This window comes from Limanda limanda, chromosome 18 (genome assembly GCF_963576545.1).
Source record: "Limanda limanda chromosome 18, fLimLim1.1, whole genome shotgun sequence".
NCBI classification, from domain to species: Eukaryota; Metazoa; Chordata; class Actinopteri; order Pleuronectiformes; family Pleuronectidae; genus Limanda; species Limanda limanda.
This window is the reverse complement of record NC_083653.1, coordinates 5,859,706-5,881,709: the sequence shown is the minus strand read 5'-3', so window position 1 is coordinate 5,881,709 and position 22,004 is coordinate 5,859,706. Positions and strand designations below refer to the sequence as shown.

At 39.9% G+C, this 22,004-nt stretch overlaps 1 protein-coding gene and 1 pseudogene across 1 annotated transcript; one reads left to right on the top strand and one right to left on the bottom strand.

Annotated features, from left to right (window-relative positions):
- Positions 1 to 168: 168 nt before the first annotated feature.
- slc35a1 (solute carrier family 35 member A1) lies at positions 169 to 4,248 on the bottom strand. The gene is made up of 8 exons (XM_061091042.1): positions 4,051 to 4,248; positions 3,646 to 3,826; positions 2,873 to 3,032; positions 1,951 to 2,103; positions 1,787 to 1,853; positions 1,440 to 1,616; positions 1,215 to 1,349; positions 169 to 917 (listed from the first exon to the last, which is right to left on the bottom strand). The coding sequence occupies exons 1-8, from the start codon at positions 4,058 to 4,060 to the stop codon at positions 790 to 792; spliced, it is 1,011 nt and encodes a 336-aa protein (XP_060947025.1). The 5' UTR covers positions 4,061 to 4,248; the 3' UTR covers positions 169 to 789.
- Positions 4,249 to 7,298: 3,050 nt separating this feature from the next.
- Positions 7,299 to 21,557, top strand: LOC133024924 (phospholipase B1, membrane-associated-like; annotated as a pseudogene).
- The last annotated feature ends 447 nt before the right edge of the window (positions 21,558 to 22,004 follow it).

The window sequence follows — 22,004 nt, the reverse complement described above, 5'->3', positions numbered from 1 at the left end:
CTCTAAATGGAGTAACAGTTTTGATTTTTATCAACAGGAACACAAAATATGAATGAATATCATTGATAACCTGTTTAAGGGAGATAAGAGAAGAGTTTTTATTGACCATCCACTCTAAAGAAACCCAGTCAGCCCATTTGTAAACAGTCAAAAAGTTCAGAGGCACTATTTGTTTGTAACATATTTCCATTGAAATTTAATAATAGCTTTAAAACAAAGCAGAATCCAACACAGATCTGATACGAAAGACACGAGACAGTGAAGATATTAAACATCACACATGCAACCTTCTCCTTTCCATGTTTGTTCTCCTGTGGCGTGGGCCTGTTGAGAATCAGCAGTATGTGGTTATGAGCATAAGAGACCGGTTTTAAAATCGACTAATTAAAATAACTCTGTTAGAAGGAGTTATGATATTCAAACGCCTCTGATAAAATATATGGAGGCCCCAAAGTAAACGTGTATATAGTTGAATCATTTCACTCCAGCGTGGTTGAAGATGAAAACAATACTTCACTGATTGCCTCACATTATTTACAAACTTTAAAAAATAATCAAATATGAATTTGACTTAATAAAATTTAAAAAAAACTACGATTTCTGGTGAGCTGGATTGAAACATAGAAGTGTAACGAAAGCTGTCGTCGACGTGATGAACTGAAAACGGAGCGAGTCCAACCGAGTGTTCATCTGGAAAACAGCTGGATCGGCTCCCTGATCCCCCGAGGGCGGAGCCTCTTGACCTCCACACGCCGTCCAGCACACCTGGTCCTGCTGCAGCTCGCTCACTCACACAGTGATCAGTTTCTGTTTGGACTCTGCGTCCTTCCGGCTCAGATTGGACGTGTCTAGCTTTGGAAGTCCATACAGGTAGATGGAGACGCACACGAGGAAGGCACCAGAGGCAAATGTGATAGCTGCACAAGACGGGGAGAAAAAGAAAAGAATAAGACGGTTGTAGAACGGTATCATCCGGAATTCCACAGGTTTCCAGGAAACATGGCGCCACAGGGCAGATCAAGAATAGTTTCCTCAATCAGATAAGATGTTTGCACATTTTTTCTCTCATCCTCTACTCACCGTGAACCGGTTCAGGATAGTTTCATCATCAAATAATATGCACTAAACACACATGTCCTCGTTTCAGAACAAGCTGGACCAGAAAAACTAAACATTTCTCAGCCGTCCGTCCGTCAACATTGGGGTTAACTTACTTATCTTCAGACCAAACAAGATGACAGATGCCACAGTGGAGATGACGATGGCGGCCGCAGCGGAGAAGCCTTTCATGATGTTGTCCGTGTACTTCACCACCACCGACGTGTACAGACCTCCCACACTGGCCAGCACTGACAGCACAGACGGAAAAGTGTCAACCGAACAATTGTGAAAAACATGTCAATAAATAGATTGGCCTTCTCTGCTTTGATCGTACTTACACACTACAAAGCACACCCAGGGCGTGTAGCCGAAGAAGAAGCCTTTTTCCAGGACGTTTTCACCGTCCTTCATGAAAACTCCCATCAGTGTGACCACAATGCCCGACAGGTACATCTGTATGTTCCTCACCCACAGAGACGTGTCGGAGCTCTTCAGCACCTTCTCAAAGTAAACACCTTAAATCGGAGCGAGAACACAAGTTAGAACCAAGAAAACACAAAAGTCTGAAACCAGACGGCATGTAAATCACCTCCCATGCAAATAAGAACACGTCACTCAGCAACTTCAGTTTCACATTTGAATGCACATCACACAGTTCCTTGTTAAAACTCAGGCTCACAGTTACCTGCAAATCCAGAGCAGATGACAGCAATGGCGATGGCCATGAAGCCAACCAAAGGATTTTGCTCGATCTGGGGGGGAAACACAGACATGAGCCACCCGGTAATAATATGCAGGATCCATGGCGGTGGTGGTCACATGACCTAGACAGAGATGTGTCACCCGTACCTGGACTTTGGTGGCTTCAACAGGCCTCCACTGTACGAGTGTGACTCCTCCGCAGAGCATGAAGACAGAGAACCACTGCAGCCGGCTCAGAGAGCGGTTCAGCATGAGGACCGTGCACAGGGCCGTGCACGGGATCTTCAGCTGATAGGTCACCTACACACAAAAACACACCTGGGGTCAAACAACTTTATGTTTATACTATTTATAAAAAGGGAAAGAGGGACGAACGTTTCCTGTGGACACGCGTAGCTGTTGACTTTTCAACATGAGTCACATATTTTAGGGGCCAATGTTCATAGGAACACTGCATTCTACCCTAAAATCTGTATACAGGCGGTGGACTAGTGGCAGAAACTTGGACTATGGGCAGAAAAGGTCTCTGGTTCGTCTCTGGTTCGACTCCACGGAGAAACAACAAAAAGACGAACCTGGATTGATCTGTCCAAAAATCCAAGACCCTACCCTGTCTAGTGCCCCTGAGCAAGGCACCTTACTCCCCTAACATCTGCTCCGCTCTGTGTGTCCTGCACCAGATGGGTTAAAAGCAGAGGTTAAATTTCCCTCCTTGCATGAGTGTGCTTGTGCATGTCTGTGCATGTGTTTGGGACAAATAAATGTATCTTAATCTTAATCTGTATATTAGTAAGGTGAAAAATGTCACAAAGGATCAAAGTGATTATGGTTGTGGTTCCAGATTGTTTTCCCCTATTTTAAGTATAAATATCATAGGGCTCAGGCTTTCGTTGGAAAATGTGAGAAATTTTACAACAGGTGAACTTTTAAACCCATTTTTTGGGCTGAAACCGAATCAATTATTTTGATATTTGCTGAATCTTTTCAGAAAAAACTTGAATATTCCCGTTTCAGTTTCTCCACTGTGAGGAACACTGTACCTTTATCTGAACATCATTCAAATTGCTACCTGATACACTGCAGCATCGAGGTTGCTCAGGGCCAGGAAGGCCATGTTGTTCTGAACTCCGTAGACGACCGAGGGCACGCTGAGCTTCAGCAGCTCCTTGGGGCTGTAGAGCACGTGCTCCACCAGGGCGTTCTTCAGCCGGCTCAGGCTTCCCGTCTCTCTGGGGGAGAAGACAGAAACCAGACCAATCCAAGGAGGAGAAGAGGAAATGTTGACAAACTTAAATTAAATCTAAAACATGTTTGTAGTGTTTTACACAGTTTATACGCCATGCCCCGAATTTATTTAAGTGTTCAAAAGTGGATGACAAAAATATCTAGAGTTGTTTTTCAAAATGTTCCTTAATTTCCCAGAGAATAATTCATGGATCAAATAAAATGTGTATCTATGTTAAGTTTATATTCTTACCTCCAGCTGTTTCTATATATGAATTGACTTTAAATTAAATTGTATTATCTGTATTTATTCCTCAGGCTTTTTCCTTTTTTCCCCTTGACTTGTTTATTACTGTTTTCTATAACTTCTTTAGTCAGATATATTGTAAATGAGGTCTCTACAATCAGTGTGTCCCAGAGTTTAAATAACAGTTACATGAATATTGGTATTGAACATGTATTAGTCCCTAACGACAGTATCTGCCCCCAAACCCCCCAATGGACCGATTAACCAACAGCTGGCAGATTGATCAGTATTGACAACAATAACAACAATAGATTCCTGTACATTGTGTTCGATTCCCCGGGGGGTTTAGCGTGAATCTGGCGGACTCTTACTTTGTCAACATGCCCAGGCTCAGGACGAGTTTAATGACCTCGGTGATGCACACGGCCGTGGTGGAGAAGTACAGGTCCCCGGAGGAGATGGTCCTGGTGTACCGGAGCACCACCGTGTACGTGGCCGCCACCAGGGTCATCACCGTCAGGCAGTACAGCTTGAACACCACGCTGACGTTCTCTGGAGGAAAGAGGGGAGAGTCACTCAGCTAACGGGACTCATCCTCCATGTTGGGAGCCGGACACACACCAGGCTCCATCACACACACAGACACACAACACCGACATGTGTCAGTGACGTGTAACCAGCAGATTGGAGACATTGTGTTTCCTTTAAAGTCGTTTTTGTGTTGTTTGACTCTTAGCTAGCTTCAGTGCTAGCATGTAGCCGCAGGTTGAACTCACCGACGGCCATTGTGTGTGTGTTGTGTGTCCGTCCTGGGGGGAGAAGGGGTCGGTTGTCCTGCTTGTTACATGGCGGTAGAACCTCCACATGCACACAGGGCTGGTCCGAGGGGAGTCCGCCGCCGAGGACGCGAGGACACCGGGGGAGGACACCGGAGGAGGACCACGACTGAGGAGGTGCCTGCCTACTTCTCCCAGCATGCACCGCGGGTCAACAATGTCCGGTGACGCCAAAGCCCCTCCCTTTCCAGTGGCGTAGCAGAAATATCCCGGGGCCCGTTTGATACACATAAATAATAATAATAATAATTTAAAATTATTTTTTTTCAAAACACAGTCACAAGGCGTTGAGAATATTTTTGAAACAAATAATAGGAAAATTATTATTATTATTATTCCCCCAGTGTCTTCCACTTGATGCAGCTCTCAGTAATGACCACAGGGGGGCAGCAAAGTTCTCCACAAGAGATGAAGTATATTCAAGGACGCTGGCAGAGAGGCAGACTACAACTGCATTCAGAGAAAAATCTGAACTCAATAAAATAAACCTTCATTTAATTTTCTAAAGTTGTTTAAATTTGAGAGTAGCATAAATGGCCCCAGATAATAAAGATAGTGTAAAAAAAATATAAAGAAGAATTCTGCATTCTAAAGTAAATTAAAGTACATACATATTACAGTTAATATGGAATGTAAAAGAGTATTTCTTTCGAATTTTATTTTACTTAAATTATAAGGTGGAGCTCATTTTAAATAATTTATAAACAGATGGATATTCTTATCTATGATAGACGTTTTACTGGTACCTCATAAAATCTGATCTGGAACTGTAGCTGCGATTAAGTGCACATATTGGATTTATAAGTGCAATATTTAATTGCTTTATTGGCTGAAGATTTAATTTATGTTTTGTTCCGGTTAATCTACAGAGGTGAATGTGTTACCTGTACAGTCTGCCATCATACATAACAAAACAACTCACCATTGATCAATGACACCGCACGATTAATATGATGGTGTGTTGCCCAAAAATCAAGATACAGTAAAACTGCTCTTGGCTTCTTATAAAAAGAACTATTTAAAAATCAAGTAACAGATGAAGGTAAATTCCCAGAAAATCATGTCAATCTGATTTGATTCTGGAAACGTTTTTTCGAACCTGGGATTTAAGATTCAAAAGCTTTTGGGGCTGATGTCTGTGCTGATATGTTAGAAAAAAAAGACACTGGAAACGACTTCTGTCTCAGGTTTATACAAAAATTTCAACCTGTTTTAAGACTGGTAATATAACTCTTTGACACCAGGTTTGAATTATTCCTACAGATCATGAGGGCGATTATCAAGTCTCTGCAGATGTGTTACTACAGGACAAACTGTTCAGCTCATCTAAGCCTGTTCAAAGATTAGCATTGATGAGGGTGATTCGGCCTCAGCAGGAGGTTCAAACAGAGTTACTGTCCTTGAGGGAAGATAACGGACTATAAAGGCAGCACGGCCTCATATCAGGATTAACCTAATCACGATTGCAGCGGACTCTGTGGTAGTAGAGGTGTTCTTAGTTCTGCAGCAACAAGGAAGCGATGGAGAGATCATGACTGTACTTCTGTTTTTCAGTAAGCCACAGGCTAAATCTCGGGTGAACGTTGGGGGGGGGGGGGTGCTTGAAGGACGGGAGCTGGTGCTAATGTCTGTAGCTCATGAGAACAGGAACAGTAGCCGTCAGCATCTGGTTGGTTGTTTTCATAACATCTCTAAAGACCCTCACATCTAATCAGCAGAGAGATAAGAGATACTCGGGTTTATAACGTCGAAGCATCAGCGTTATGTAAAAAAGAACGTTTCTTCAGTGGCTGTCGTAGAGATGATTTAAGAAAAAAAGATTATCTTTACGAACACAAAGATTTAGAAGGAAAATCACATATTTCTATTAACACACTAAAGGGACATTAAGGCACATTCTTGATTGAGGACAATCAGCAGAGAACTAGTTATCTAGTTAAGAATCGTTATAAATGACCTGCTTTCTAATCAAAGTCCAATTTTTTTTATTCCACGTTCACGAAACCCATACGATCGGCTGACTTGATGTCAAGCCAACAAGAAGATATATGGTTGACGGGAATAGTTTTTCTTGCATCATGTGATTCTGCTAATAACCAGGAGAATCACCTTTGACGCTTTGCCCTGTTACAGCAATAACCATTCACATGGTTCCACAGGAAGCCAACACAGTGGCGTGATGCCTGAGGTTGAGTGAGGTCAAGGACCGATTCATCAGATACTGTATCAGGAGAAACACTCGTCTGGCTCTTTCCAAACTAAAGAAATCAAACCTACGAGACAACAGGACATCCAACTCAAATCACCACATGATCACGCTGGTTATTTACATTCAAATTTGGAAGCAGGCAGATATTGTTGTGTTTTATTTTCAGTCTTTGTGCTAAGCTAAGCTAATAAACTGTCGCTGGAGGTGGTTATGTGTGATGTTCAAGATATGAGGAGCAAAATGTTTCTCATGTACAGAGAAAAAAATATTTGTTTTGAGGCAGTTAAAAAGTAAATATTATCTCATAAAGAAAAGCCTCTGTGTATAAATTTATGTGAAGTAAAATGTATGTAAAAGATAAAGAGGTTACCTGCACAGTTACGTTCAGGAACACTTATTACTTTCACTGCGTTTTGTAAATCTTTTTAAAGTTTCTGTGAGCATTTGTTAAACGCGCTACATACAAATTAAATGTATGATGATAATGATAATGGCTTTTTTTATTATTGTTATTCCTTCTTTAGGTTTAATGCGTTGAATTTCTTATACAATCATCGGTTCTACGAGGAGATAAAGTTTGTACTTTTTATTAAAATGCTTTTTATTTTAGTTATGGTTGAACATGACTTCAAAATCAAAGTTGAATATGAATATTCTGTTTATACAGGGATGTTATAAAGAGTCATGTTTGACTCTATGTAATCATATTTTAGATTGTGATATTTATGGTTTCTTTATTTATTGCAACCAAATAGGTGAAAGTGTATTTTCCCGACAGTCTATAAATAGCAGCACATTAACCGCTGGTGTTCACTGTCACTCATTAATAAATGATAAATGTTCATTAGGATCTTATCAGCATCAATGTTACAAAACCTTTGGACAATAAGTCTGGTCCCTCCCCTCGGAGCATGGTTATGATACAACTGCCAACCAGGTGGAAAGGATATTGACAACGATATAATATTGAGAGGAAAGAAGAAGAAGAACGGCTGCACAGACGACCCACGTGGACCAAATCTGACCAAGAAGATGCTTCCACGGCTGGTTTACATCGCTCTGCTGAGCCTCACATGGAAAACAGGTTTCTGCTACATCAAACTTCTCACTGCTGGTTTTCTTTCTTTTGAGTTTGGTTGCTGCAAACGTGTAGCAGATGAAAGTTTTAGAGGACGAAGCTGAACGTGTTTTATAGTAAAAACTGACATTCAATATATATATTTTGAGTTTATCTGAGGGTTTTCAACTCTAATCTCTTCAGGAAACTTAAAATCTTGTGGTTTTCTTTTTATTTATTTGGTATTTGATGAGTTTGGATGTGAGGTATTTTTTCCATCTGTTTTATGCCTATTCAGTTACAACGATACACTAAGAATATGGTAATATGTATATCATATATATGAGTTAACAATTAAGAATACAATGCAGGAAAGTCCTTTTAATATGCATTAATTATAGCATTAATCTATACAGTATATGAATATAGTAATATTATACTTATGTTAGTTGTCTATCTCTGAGCATCTTAACCTATGTCCTGTTTTTCTTTTCTGAAATATTTGGTGTGGACCTCAGGAAGAGAAACTTATACTCAACATCAGTTAATGAGAATCCTAATAAAAATAATTTTTAAATCAAACATCATCTTCTCATGCTTTCAGTGAATGGACTGCCCTGCACTCAGATGTTTGCTTCTCAGCCGCCTCCCTCCACTGGTGAGTCTGGTGTGGACTAGATTTTATTTAATGGTTTTGAACCACGTCCTTAAATCAACACAAAAGTTTGATCAAAGCTCATAAGATTCAAACTGGTTTACGAATACGTGTAAAAAAAAATCTAATGTGGAGTAAACTACCTCAGTTTATGTCTGAAATCGTCTACTTCTTAAAAACTACTTAATTTAAAGCAGTAATTGAATCCAGAGTCCAAAGTTACTAATTTATTCAATCACTATAATTTGTTACTAGATTCTGTGTAAAATGTTGTTTCTTTCCTGTGAAGTTGACGGCGTCCGGCCCTCAGACGTGGCTGTGATCTCCTCCATCGGACTCCACATGCACAGGTGAGCACAACTCAACAGTGAACATCAACAGGTCTTTGAAAGCAGCTTCACAACCCCTGTCATCAGACACACTGTGTTTTCTTTCCCTGCAGCACTGAGCTGTCCGCAGTGGTTTCAAGACTCACAGGTAGATCTCAGACTTTTATTTTATACTTTAGAGGAAAAACAAGCTTTGCATTTTGAGGCTAATTTAAACCTGGGTTTGTTTCTGTCTGTCAGAGCTGATGTTGATGTTCAATCCTGCACTGATCATAGAGGAAACAAACCTTTATGACCCTCAACAAAGGTACGGACAGAACATAAAGATGAATACAGTGAGGGACCAGGGACTGATCTTTAATTGTTTTACTCTGTGTTCTTACAGGAGACTGGTGGAGCAGGCACAGGACGTGTCCCTCCATCTCCAGAACAACAAGGTAGGAGCTTTTACTTCTGCTCTCCCATCTCAAGGGTTGTTTCAGTTTGACCTCTTTTCCTTTTTGTATTTAACTTATATCAAATGGCTCCTTTATTATGTTGATGATGCAATCACACTAGGATATACATTAGTCTTCTTTCTTGTTTCAAACAGCATGTTGACACTGACAAGTTCTGACACGTTGTGTAACTCTGATTTAAATATTTAATTACAACCAGGGTTCTCGGGGGCAGAATTTGAACAAGTTATAGTCCTCGAAAGCCAATTCATTTGCCTGAAAAAATAAAATAATAATAACAAGTGTTCTAATCCAATTGAAAAAAAGATCTATCTATCTGTCTGTCTATCTATCTATTTATATTTTTTACATAACCTTTTTTACATAACTTTTTTTTAGTCCTGTGCAAACAGGATTATAATCAGTACATATTGGTCTTCTGCAAACATCAATTGTTTGATTTAACAACTAAATAACTTGTGCACAAACTAACCTTGAACCTGACTTCAGGGCTTATATGTACTGGAAATGTATTTTTTATACAACACAAAGTAAATATATGTACAACTAGGACTGCAAGGCAGCACTGAACGGGCCCCAGCACATGTTTTTTGAAGCGTTTAATGCGTTCTGCTCACTGCGGCAAAGATAAACGCTTCCTGCGTCCGTCACGTGATGTTGATCCTTGCCTGCGAATTGCTCATTACGGTCAACGGTATCAATTGCATATCACACTGTGAACATTTTCAGGCCCTAAATATATAAATTATCTGATGCCTGTGATATAAACAGCTGTTATTTGTTTCCACCTGCAGGGGACGGATGTGGACGGAGACTGGAAGCTGGTGCTTCTCTTCGTCCAGGTGGATCGTCTCTGTGCCGCCAAGCAGCCGCAGGTAAACTGGGAAATATTATTATGATGTTATTTTCAATATAGATATTAAAGGAAACTTGTTGTTTCAGATGTATAAAAGATAAAAGTTTCCCTCTGTTGTGTTTGTGTGCAGGTTCAGTCGGTTCTCCAGACGCTGGTTGAAGAGGTGGACGATGCTCTGCAGCTGCTGAGCTCTCAGGTAAATTTCACTTTATAAACTGTATTTTTAATTCATTCTTTTACTGTCACTGTGTTTGCTGAAGTTTTTACATTTCTGTCACATCACTGTGTTGTAGTTAAAGCGGACCATCGTCAGCGTTGCATTGTGGGACGGAGAAAAACACAAGTACGTTAATACTCCAGTGCTCATCATTCCCTCTGATCCTGACACTTAGTTCTCATGTCATGTTTCTACCTCATTGGTTTTACTGCAGCTTTCATTTTCATGAACAACTTCTCTTGTTCCACTCTTTTTCTCTTCTCTGGAACATAGTGTGTTACATATAACAAATTATGTGTTAACAGAGGGTTCACATGTATTATGAGGCTGTAAAATGTCTGTGTTGCTCTGTAGTTGACTCAATCTAATCTGCTTTATCAGTTTCTTCTGTTTATCGTAAAAAATGGAGATAGTGAGAGACAATGTGTTTCCCTGACAGGACGTGCATGGACGCAAACAGCGAAGGAGAAGTCAGACTTCTGAGGACCATGCTGACTCAGTCTCTGCAGGTTTGTGCGTAATTCAGCCTCAACAGTTCAGTCCTGTGGTTATTTTAGCTGCTGTGAATTCCTGATCTGTGGTGGTGGGAGTATGAACCAGTAAATACCTTATTACTTATTCAAGTTTAACCTTTTTTCTCCGACTGCCCTGAGCAGGAGTCCGTGGGCGAGCTCTTGGTGAAGAGACGCTGGTACAATGACAGAGACGACTTCAGCGTCTCTCTGCAGGACAAACCTCTCATCACCGGCCCTGTGAGTTCAGCTCATACATTATAATTCCTCTAACGTGGACTTTCCCATCAGTGTCACAGTGGAAACTTTCCTACACTGTAAATATTCCTTATTAGGTCAAGGTTGTAGAGATGAATTGTTTTACCTTTGATTTTTAGTGAAAGATCTCTAACATTAAAATACTATGAACATTTAAACTAATTTACTGTCGCACGTTGATTTTACAGAAATATAATTATAAGAGACAGTTTTTCTGTCTCTTAAAATACTCTTAAAAGAAATGTTCAAAGCACGGGATAAACTAGGACACGATTGGTACAGTAACGGGTGCAGGGGGAGCAGACTACAGAAATAATTAGAAAGAACTAGAGTAAATTTAAGTCCCTATCCACTCAGGGTTACAACTTGCTCACAGCTCAAAATGAAAAGTCTGACTGCTTTAATCTTACCTGTTCTAATCAATAACTAAAGAGCAAACCATGAATTCTGAGGCCTGACGAGAGCCGTGTTCTTCATTTGTGTTAAGTAAAGAAACAATTCAAGAACGCTGCTCGGTCTCTGAGCCGCTGAACGAGCTCCTGACCAGTGACACACACACAGAGTCTTGATTATCTCACAGCACAAACAACAGATTTAGTTTTATATCTAACATGCACCGTGTTCTTTTTCCACTAAACAGAGTGGGAGACATGTGTCCGAGGTGAAAGCTACACAACAAACTGATAACCTGATGATCCAGATGTGGACAAACCTGGTAAAGCCTGACGCAGAAACTGCTGTTCTCTCTCACATATACTATAGACACACACACACACACACACATTCACACACATGTAGATTCATTGTTCTCTGTGTGGCAAACATGAAGACAAGGAGTTTTCTGTCTTGCAGCTGCAGCCCACAGTCGGCCAACACAACAGAGACGACAGTGGAAACATCATGACACTGCCATGTCCCACTGAGGTGAGGAACTGTACCACACACACACACACACACACACAGACACACACACATACTGTATATCAGCTGGACAAAATGTACATTGTGTGTAAATAATACTAATTGTGCGTCTCCTCCTCCTCAATCTGTGTCCTGCCCCAAGGACCGACCCTTCCTGAGGACAGAGGGAAACTCTCCTTCAAATAGCCCCAGCGATGTGTCTCCTCTACTTCTCTCTGTGAGTAGTGATTTCGAGCCAAATGGAGGCAGTGGCGGCGTTATTGATAACTTCCTGTTTGGTTCTGACCGTGGATGTGCTCTGTGCGTCTGCTCAGTTCAAAGGAACAGAGATGCCCTGCAGGGACTTCAGCCCCTCGGCCTCCGTACCCTCCTCAGGTAAGATACTTAACACTTTAACAGAATTCTCAATTGTCTGCAAGGGCTTTTTGTCATATTTCAAAATACTACTTTGCAGTACTTTAATCCCACTGTACAGTATTTCTAGAAAGTTGCATTGCTCTATTATTATAGTAGATGAGCAATATTGATTTACAGTTGCTCTGAATGTCACGTGTTGTCTAATTAATGAAGTCTGATGTTATTCTGATTGACTTTTACTGTATTTTCCCAGTTCATGAGCTCAGGCCTGCAGACATCAACGTGGTGGCTGCTGTGGGAGACTCTCTGACAGTGAGTCGTTTTCTCATTCTCTATGTTCTACATATAGAGATAGAAACATATCATCTAAAATAAGCAACCTGAAAAATAGAGATTGATCTTTAACTCCAAAATGTACTAAATATGCAATGATAGCACCCAGTGAGGTGAAGGATTGTTCTTGGACATTTGATAATACTTCACAGCTATTTAATAATGTAGATTCTTATTCTGCGTGTAGTTATATGCAGAGATTGATTTAGCACAGTTTCTGAACCCGCGGTCATGCCTAGTAACCACAGTTCATAAGATTCATAAAGACAGAACTTTATTTGAGTGATAAATGAGATATGACGAGATGATTAAACATTAATCAGTAATTAAAAAAAACCTTGATTAGATAGTTATTTGGCTCTGTCTGACAGATTAAAGATTTAAAGGTCTCAGCAGACCAGTACATATTACATAATCATGCAGAACTGTGGCCCAACAATATGATGGATTCTTATTTTAGCATCTATTGATAAAGTAGAAACTGATACTGTACGATCTTGTAAAACTGGAAAGGTGTCATCACGTCACAAAAACATGTTCGGTTTCTTCCTCCATCAGGCAGGGAACGGTATTGCAGCCGACAACATCCTGGAAGTCCTGACTCAGTACAGGGGTTTGTCCTGGAGGTGAGTTTTTCCTGGATATAAAAAACTACAGCTTTCAAATCATTCACTGAGAAAATAATTTATTTAAAGACATTATTTTCCTCCTTAGCATCGGTGGAGATGAGAACCTCACCACTGTCACCACTCTGTCCAGTGAGTCTCTCTCTCTCCATAGCCTTATGTCCCTCTTATCAATTTAAAACAGGACGTTCAGGTCTGTTTTTGTCACTGTGATGTTCATGTAGACTCTTTGTTTTATTACCTCACTGTGTCTTTTCTCTTTTAACAGACATCTTGAAGTATTATAACGGCAACCTGACGGGCTTCTCTGTTGGTTTGGGCAAAGAGCAGACTCCTCAGGCTTTTCTCAACCAGGCTGTGGCAGGAGCCAAAAGCGGGTGAGTCCTCCTGGAGGCAGCAGCTTCCTGGTTTTGTTATTATCTAAAAGATAATCTAAAAGAAAATGGGATTTGCATATAAACGACAGTACAATACATCTTTAGCTAAATGTGCTTTTAACTGCCTGAGTAAAATCTTTGACAATTGATTGCAGTATTTTGTTCTGTTTGCTTTTTAAGGGACATACCATCACAGGTTCGAACCCTGGTGGCGAGGATGAAGAACGACCCTGTGAGTTTAGACATGTATTCATTTATTTTCACTCCACACTCTAAAATCATGTTGTACTTGTATGTGTTATATCTGATTGTAGAGAGTGAAAACGCCTGTAACAGGTCTGCATGATTAATTATTTTAAACAAGGAACATCCACCTGTGTGTAGCTTTGACAGTTCAGACAGGAAGAAACACAGAAAAGTACAAACTGCATCACGTGACCATGTTTCATCTGCTTTCTTGTCCAGAGAATCAATTTTGAATCTGATTGGAAAGTGATCACTTTGTTCATCGGAGGAAACGACGTCTGTGACCACTGCTATAACTCTGTGAGTAACCTACTAACATCAGGTCGCTGTCAGAGGCGTCAACAACATGACATTAAAACGTCCTCTTCTCTTCACAGCTGCTCTATTCTGCAGAGAATTATGTTCAGCATGTCCGTGAGAGTCTGGATTATCTGCACAAACAGGTAAACAAACCAGACTTTGCACTGGACATGTGGTTTTTCTGTAGATGTTCATTGGTTGAATGTTTGTTTGCATTAACCGGGCTCGTCCCTGTCAGGTCCCTCGAGCTCTGGTGAACCTGATAGAGCCTCTGCACATCCTCGTCCTGAGAGAAATGCACATGGACCCTTCACTTAAATGTCCAACTTTCCTCGTGGAGTGAGTTTCACTTCTCTCTGACTTTTGAATGACTTGTAAATTCATTCAAGTTAAGAAACACGACTCCTACTTGTATAATCTAATAAATAATACAATTCTTAAAGTGATTTAGAACCATGTTATCTCTCCTTTCACAGAATTCTGTGCCCTTGCGTTATTTTGCCAAAGTCCAACTCTAAAGCTCTCCAACTGTTGGAGGACATCAACAGAATGTATCAGGTGAGTAAACACCTTGAACAGTCAAATTACTTTCCTCTCCATCCTCCAGCTCTGACCCCTTCTCTCTCTCTCTCTCTCTCTCTCTCTCTCTCTCTTCCTTTAAGCATTCGCTCCATGAGCTTGTGGAGTCCGGCCGCTACGACACTCGCTCAGACTTCACTGTGGTCATCCAGCCTTTCCTCAGGGATATCATTCTGCCCAGACTGCCGGTAACTATGACAACTCAAAACAAAGCTTTCTGAGAACCATCAATCACCTCCTCCGCCGTCTATACAACAGAATCATGACACACTTTAAAGTCACTATATTTAAAGAACAGAGACCTTTACTGGTGGACCAATCCAGGACTGGGGTTACACTCAATAAACATGTTTTCAATATTATTGAATGCTTTGGCAGTTTTCACCATCCTGCGTCTGTCGAGCCCGGTCACTTCTGGACCAGACAGCGTGTTTGTTGATTCGAGGTTCAAGTGGGAAAGGTTAATAATTTAGACAAGTTCAGTGTTCAAAAGTTTCACAGTAATACGTTTATTGTATAAGAACAATACTTACAGAGAGTCTCTGGGGCTCTGCTGGACACGTCACCAGGTTCACTGGATCATGTCGAGAAGAAGCTCCCACTTTCCCAAGTCCACAGTATTTGTAAAAGACACAGCGTGCAACACAGAGGCAGTTCTTTTCTTGAGGGCACTCAGCAATTGGCCAGATGTATACTGTCTCTCAAAGTGCAGTTTTTTGCAAGCACATCATTGTGAGAGAAGGTCCACTCCACCAGGTGTCTCACCATTGTGCCCTTATCAAACAGGGAGTTCTCCACAGTGGAGAGACCCAGCAGATTAGACTTTAGAGGAGGATTTAATATCTTTTTCTCATAATAATTCATGAAAAGGGTTCATTGTGTTAGTCCTGTCACGTCCTCTCTCCTTCCTGAGAATCCGTGCTTTCATTATTTCAAATCTCAAGATGAATTCACTTCCCACACTTCTCTCCAAGCTGTACTTTGCAGTCAGATTGACAATCAGATGGTTGCGCTCTGTGTTTGACCCTGTACCTGAGTCCAGAAATTATATATCACTCCAGGATAAAATAAACAGTTGTAATATTGTTAATTCTATAGACTAAACAGCTAATATTGATTCACAGGATATAGAGAACAAAACATAGATATCTCAACACGTCACACCGGTCAAAATACTCCAACATCTCACTGCTCTGATCGCTGATATAAACACTTGACTTTTATCTTCTCTGCAGGATGGCCGTCCTGATCGCTCCTACTTCAGTGCCGACTGCTTCCACCTCAGCCAGAAGGCCCAGACGCAGTTCGCTCGCTCCCTCTGGAACAACATGGTAACTCTCAGACAGACAATCACACGCTTTCACTTATCTTATATTAATGTACCAGTATATTAAATCTATTCCCACTGTCGCCCTGACTCCTGTTTTCCTAGCTGGAACCTCTGGGCAACAAAACTTCCGTACAGGATTTTACTGCAGAGATTAACCTGAAATGTCCAACCAAGGTAAATCACATTGTGATTAAACTGAGAATTTAATATTGGTTCATGTCTCCTAGTTTCACTTATGTCCAGACTGTGAGGACTGCAGTCATAGGTTTTGATTGGATGTAGCACATTTCTATATTTTGAAGCTGCTGTGATTTAATCTAGTTTCTTCTCTGTTTTCTTCCTGCAGACTTCACCGTATATTCGCACCTTTAACAACAGCGATTACAAATATACTGGCCCCCCCCCCAACACCTGGACCCATAACAGTAAGCACCCCCCGTCGAAGGAAAGGACGACTGTGGAGGATTTGAGAAATGATTTATTACAAAGTTTGATGACTATAAAGTGGAATTAAGCTAAATTTTCTCTGAATGTGAAACAACAATGAAAGAATGATTGGTTGATATGTTCATTGATTCAAAATAAATCAACTAATTTATCATTTTAAAGTCATTTATCAAGGAAAATTGCAATAATTTCTTGTTCCAGGTCTTTATAAAATGGTCATTCTATGGACACGTCAATTTTTCTGTCCCTATACTTTACAGTTTGTATTATAGCGTTTTCTTTTTTGGGTCACATTAAATAAAATGTGTCACGTTTGACATGCTAATATTCTTCTATCTTAATTTTCTATTTCTATCTATTATATTTTGCAACAGAGGGTACAAATATAATGAATTGCATCAGCGCTTGTTTAAAACCACCTGCAAATGAATAAACATTCAACTCAAAACTTTTTTTTTTACAAATGCATTCCTAACCCAATTCTATGCTGAAAAGACAAATGATAAAATACATTTAAAAATAAAATAAAAATATTTCATAAAAGTTCTTTAAAATAACGTAAGAAGTAAAGAACACCATTGGTAAACAAAATCTGGTAAATGCAGTTTTTAAATAAATGCACAAAAAAGAGAACATGTAATTAAGCATATGCAGGTTTAAATGTTAGAAAGAAAAAAAAAACTTTGAGACTTTCCAAAACAAGACGTTTCTGTAGAATGACCCAAAAGTTAGGATTTGCTGCTTTTCTCTGTTTCATGAAACTATAAGTTGAATTTTGGCTTTGAGGTTCTGGTTAGACAAAAGAATCAATGCTATTTAACTCAAATAAACACATTTAATGGAACTAAAAGTTTGCTGCAACCGAAACACAAACTCTTACGCTGCACACTTGCACTTAACTCACAGTGTGAATGAAGCAAAATTCACCACTAGTGAGCACCAATAAGGGAAACTGTCATATTTCGGATTACCCCATTAATTCATTATTTATCCGTTTCCATCAAATCGCAGAAACAGACAAATTCATTCAGGTTTTGGTCCCTTTGATAGAAATATGCACAGAACTAATGATTTATTTAGAATCCTAATTCATCACTTGAGGAAGATTCCTCTCACACGCTGCCACTTTCTATCTTTTACCTTTTTGTCATCCAGAACTGGGGAAGTGACTTCTCCTGCATGGACCTCGTTCCATCTGACACTGTTCCAACTTCAGGTGAGACGATAGTCATCAGTTCATTATCAGCAGACAGTCGATATGGGATTTGATGTCCTCTTCTATCCGGAGGCAACAACCTGTAATGAAGACATGATGGCGTACAAACACAAACTGTCAGTGAAAGTGATGGAATGAGCAGCACCATTCATCAACTGCATTTTCTCAACATCCTACGAACAGAAATGAAATGACACCAAGATGATTTAACTGATAATCACATGCACATAACATACATGGTGGCTTTAAACTCTTTCTCCCCAAATACTGAAGGAGCTGGTATAAATGTGACATAACACAGGAAGGATGATTGTGGTTTTGTCTTGATGATAAATCTCTTCTATGTGTTTTATCTGTAGTTAACCAGCTGAGACCAGCAGACATCATGGTGGTGGCAGCGCTGGGAGACTCACTAACGGTGAGAGTCAGAGCACATTTTCCATTTGATACTTTTAATTATCATCAAAATTAAGTAGTACTTCATATGAGGATAAAATAACATTAAAAAAATTTAAATTCACCAAGAGATGAAAGCTTTTGAAATAAGTTTTAGGAATAACATGTCTTTATATATCTTTAAATAAATGATTTAATAGATGCTGCATATAAATAAATGATTAACAGGTTTTTCATTTGTATTTTATATAGTATCTGGTGTGTGTGTGTGTGTGTGTGTGTGTGTGTGTGTGTGTGTGTGTGTGTGTGTGTGTTAAATAGAAACATTACACATTATCACCATCAGTGAAACCGTCAGTTATTTGATGTCATTGAACTATGAACTCTCTAATCAATTCATTATCAGCCAGATAATTCCCATCAGTGATAAACTTCTCTTTTATGTTCTGATTCCGATGTCGTGCTGTTTTTCTGTGGCTTCACTTCTGTGGCTTGTTCTGTTTACAGGTCGGCACTGGAGCGAAAGCAAAGAACATCTTTAACATCAATAAAGAATATAAAGGAGTATCGTGGAGGTAACAGGAGACTTTGTGTAAATAAAAGCCACTGTAATTGTTACATTTCACAAATCACACCAATGTTTGTTGGGCTTTTCTTGCAGCATCGGGGGGGATAAGAATCTCGAGACTGTCACAACTCTTCCAAGTGAGTTTAGACTTTTTAACCACGTTACTGGACGCTTTGGCAATATGAATTAGATCCCTGACATGACAACTGAACTTGTAATTGTAGTTTAGTGTAGTTTGTTCCTGTTGTTAAACTTAGCTGACATGTTTATCATACGTATGCTTGTCACGTGAAAGTTCACAGAAGTAGTAACAAGAGAGTTTATGTTGAATCCTTGCTACTTGCAGTAGATGGTAAAACAATTGTGGATGTTTTAACGGAACACCAACATGGGCAGGATTTCTCCCAGTAGCAGAATGCACAAGCAGGGCACGGCCCCTCGAGAGGCAATGGTTTCCCGAATGATAACTTCATGTTCAGGTTCAGGTAGCTTTAGAGAAGTTGTTTCACAGTAGGATATTTGACCTTTCCCCTCAGACATCCTGAGAAAGTTCAACCCCTCCCTGAAGGGCTTCTCTACGGATCAGGGTCTGCCGAAACAGAAGGGCTTCAACATGGCTTCACCTGGAGCTAAGACCTCGTAAGTGCACACGTGTTTTTGGTTCCTCCACATGAGTAAAACCTCCGAACCCACCCGTTGTTATTTCACACCTCCTCCTGCTTGGATTTGTTCTGTACAGAGAGATTCCAGCACAAGTGCAGGATCTCATCAAGGCCATGAGAGAGGATAAGGTGAGACGTCCTCAAATACGACTTTACTCTCTCCATGTCTCATTCACACAGTGTGAAACTTAACTCTGATGTTGCTCATAAATCCGACACAGAAGGTGGATTTTGAAAAGGACTGGAAACTTGTGACAATATTTGTCGGGGGAAACGATCTTTGCCACTATTGCATAGACCAAGTAAGTGCTCCTCAACGTTTTCTTACTTTACACAAATATTTCTGCAAGTTCTGGAATGGCAATAAAAACATCCTTTACATATTTCTACAGAATACTCTGTCACCTAAGAATTACAGCCACAATCTTATGGTCGGCTTGGACATGCTCCATAAAGAGGTGAGTCATATTAACAATACAGAATTAATCTAATCTCTAAAGTGGATTGTATTTTACTGTCTGTACTTCACCTTTATCTCTCATATATCTTCAGGTACCGAGACTGTTGGTCAACATTATGGAAATTTTGGAGATACTTCCTTTGAAAACAGTTCATGGGAAGTCACTGGGCTGTTCTCTAGTGCCCAGGTTTGTTTTGTTTGATGTTTCTGGCTTGTTATCCATTATCTTAAATATCGTGTGCAATAACAGTACATACTAAGTCTACAAGATCCTTTCTTTGGTGATATAACTGTACGTTTATACACGTTATAAATAACAAGCAAAAATGTTATGTACTTTAGAAAGATACTATAATCAGGAGGAAAATGTTTAATAAAGAGTTTAACACTATATCCTTGCCTTATTTTTTCATTTCAAACTTTAGCTCACCCTTTAAACTAACAAGTGTTTTTTTTTTGCAGGACCAGTTGTCCCTGTCTCATAAACCCAGCTGAAAACTCCCCGGAACTTGAAGAGATCAAACGAATCAATCATGAATACCAGGTATAAGCTTTTTCTAATAAAAATGAACAAAAAATACATGAATGGCAAATTAATCTGAGCTCTAATTTATTCTTTTTATTAATCTCATTCCTAGATTGAAACTCAGCATCTTATTTCTGGAGATCGCTATGAGGGGAAAGAGGATTTTGCCGTCGTCCTTCAACCGTTTCTACACAATTCCTTTATCCCTCAAATTGGAGTGAGTTGCAGAGGCAGACGTATCAAAACAAGCATCCACACACAAAAAATGAAACGTGCTCATACTGAAAATCTGATCTTTTCACCAGAAAGGAGAGGCCGACCCCAGTTTCTTCTCCGTGGACTGTTTCCACATCAGTGAGCGAGCCCACGCTGAGATGGCCATCGGCCTTTGGAACAACATGGTGAGTGCTGGGCGGTGACGGACCAAAGTGAAGCTGAGAGACCATGTGTTTTCAAGTGTATTTTGATTTGAGAGAATTCCTTTTTCTGTCCATAACAGCTGGAGCCTGTCGGGAGGAAGCAGTCGTACAACAACTTCACGTACGATCGCTCCAAGATTCACTGTCCCTCTCAGGTATGAGTGGTGATTTCAGACAAGAATACACCACATCAGTCAATAAATTACACATATTCATTTACTGCCTTTCTATATGCTTATTTATTTTGTAAATTATTGTATTTACCATCAAACAGCTTGGGGGCGTTTTTCAAGGGTTTTCAAAATGTGTAAATATTTGACCTTGCCTACAGGCCAGTCCCTTCGTCTTCACCAAGATAAACAGCCTTCCTGTTCCATCAGTAACCCTCCCACCTACCTCCAGTCCCAGTTCAGCCGTCCCTGCGCCGAAGTGCCCCTCCTCTCTGCCCGTGTGGGTGCCAGTGGTCTCGGGAGTCGGCAGTTTACTGGCTGGCATCATCGTCGCCTACATGCTGTTCTCCTGCAGACGGAAACACAAAGTGCAGAGAGGAGTGGAAATGAAGGCCACCAACTTTTAATGCCAACTTTCTCATTGTCAACAGAAGCTCAAGCCTTAAAGCTGCATTAAGCCATTTTTATAAGATCATTTTTGAAGAGGACAGAAAGTAGGACAGTTTTTATTCTTGCTACTTCAATGCACATTATTTGGTTCTTCACCTCTTATCAGAACAATCTGTGAGTTTTTTTGTTTTGCCAGATGTTTGACTGTCAGCTTGTTTGCTTTTTTAAACATAGACAGTGAGTGAACATTCAGAAGGTTTTATTTTAGGGTGTGAAGCGCTGTGGCTCAGCACATAGGAAACAACATATAGGAAAAACATAGTAAAGGAATAAAACCTGCAAAGAGCTGTAGACAGGTTTGTAAATTCTCTGTTGAACTGGCAGTACTGTTTCAGGTACTCAAATAATGAAATGCTAGTTTGAAAAGAAATCTCTTAATTGCACAAGACTGCAAAATATGTGTCATTATTTTTGTACTGCATAGAAATTGTGAAATATTCCAAATGTAATTGATTGAAATTCCAGACTTTTGTACATTTGCCGTTATCATTTCTATTTATTGACAAAATAAAATTCTACAATAGCCAAGTCAATTATTAAGTGTATACTCGTCGATGGTGATGGAACTTCAGAAAGCACTGAACTACAGTACAGTTGCAGCGCATGTGCCGTCAAATTGATGAAGTTGTGTAGAATTCACAGTGTAGAATTTACTGACATCTAGTGGTGAGGTTAAATGTTGCAGCTGAATACCCCTCACCTCACCCTCCCTTTTCAAACATAAGAGAACCTGTGGTAGCCAGTGGTGTATAAAGTATTTAAAAGCCATACTTGAGTAAAAGTACAGATATCTTACATGAAAGTGACTCCGGTAAAAGTAAAAGTCACCCGTCAGAAAATGACTTGAGTAAAAGTCTTAGAGTCGCTCATATTAAATGTACTTAACTATCAAAAGTATCTGGTGTTGAAATGTACGTAAGTATCAAAAGTAAAAGTACAAGTACCAAAATTAAAAATACA

Bases quoted from the DNA above. Each gene is read 5' to 3' on its own strand.
- slc35a1 (XM_061091042.1), bottom strand. The intron at 2,104-2,872 runs GTAGCAATTTGA...TTTTGTGTGTAG, and splicing joins TCGATGCTGCAGTGTATCAG to GTGACCTATCAGCTGAAGAT. The intron at 1,617-1,786 runs GTAACTGTGAGC...CTCCGATTTAAG, and splicing joins CATCTGCTCTGGATTTGCAG to GTGTTTACTTTGAGAAGGTG.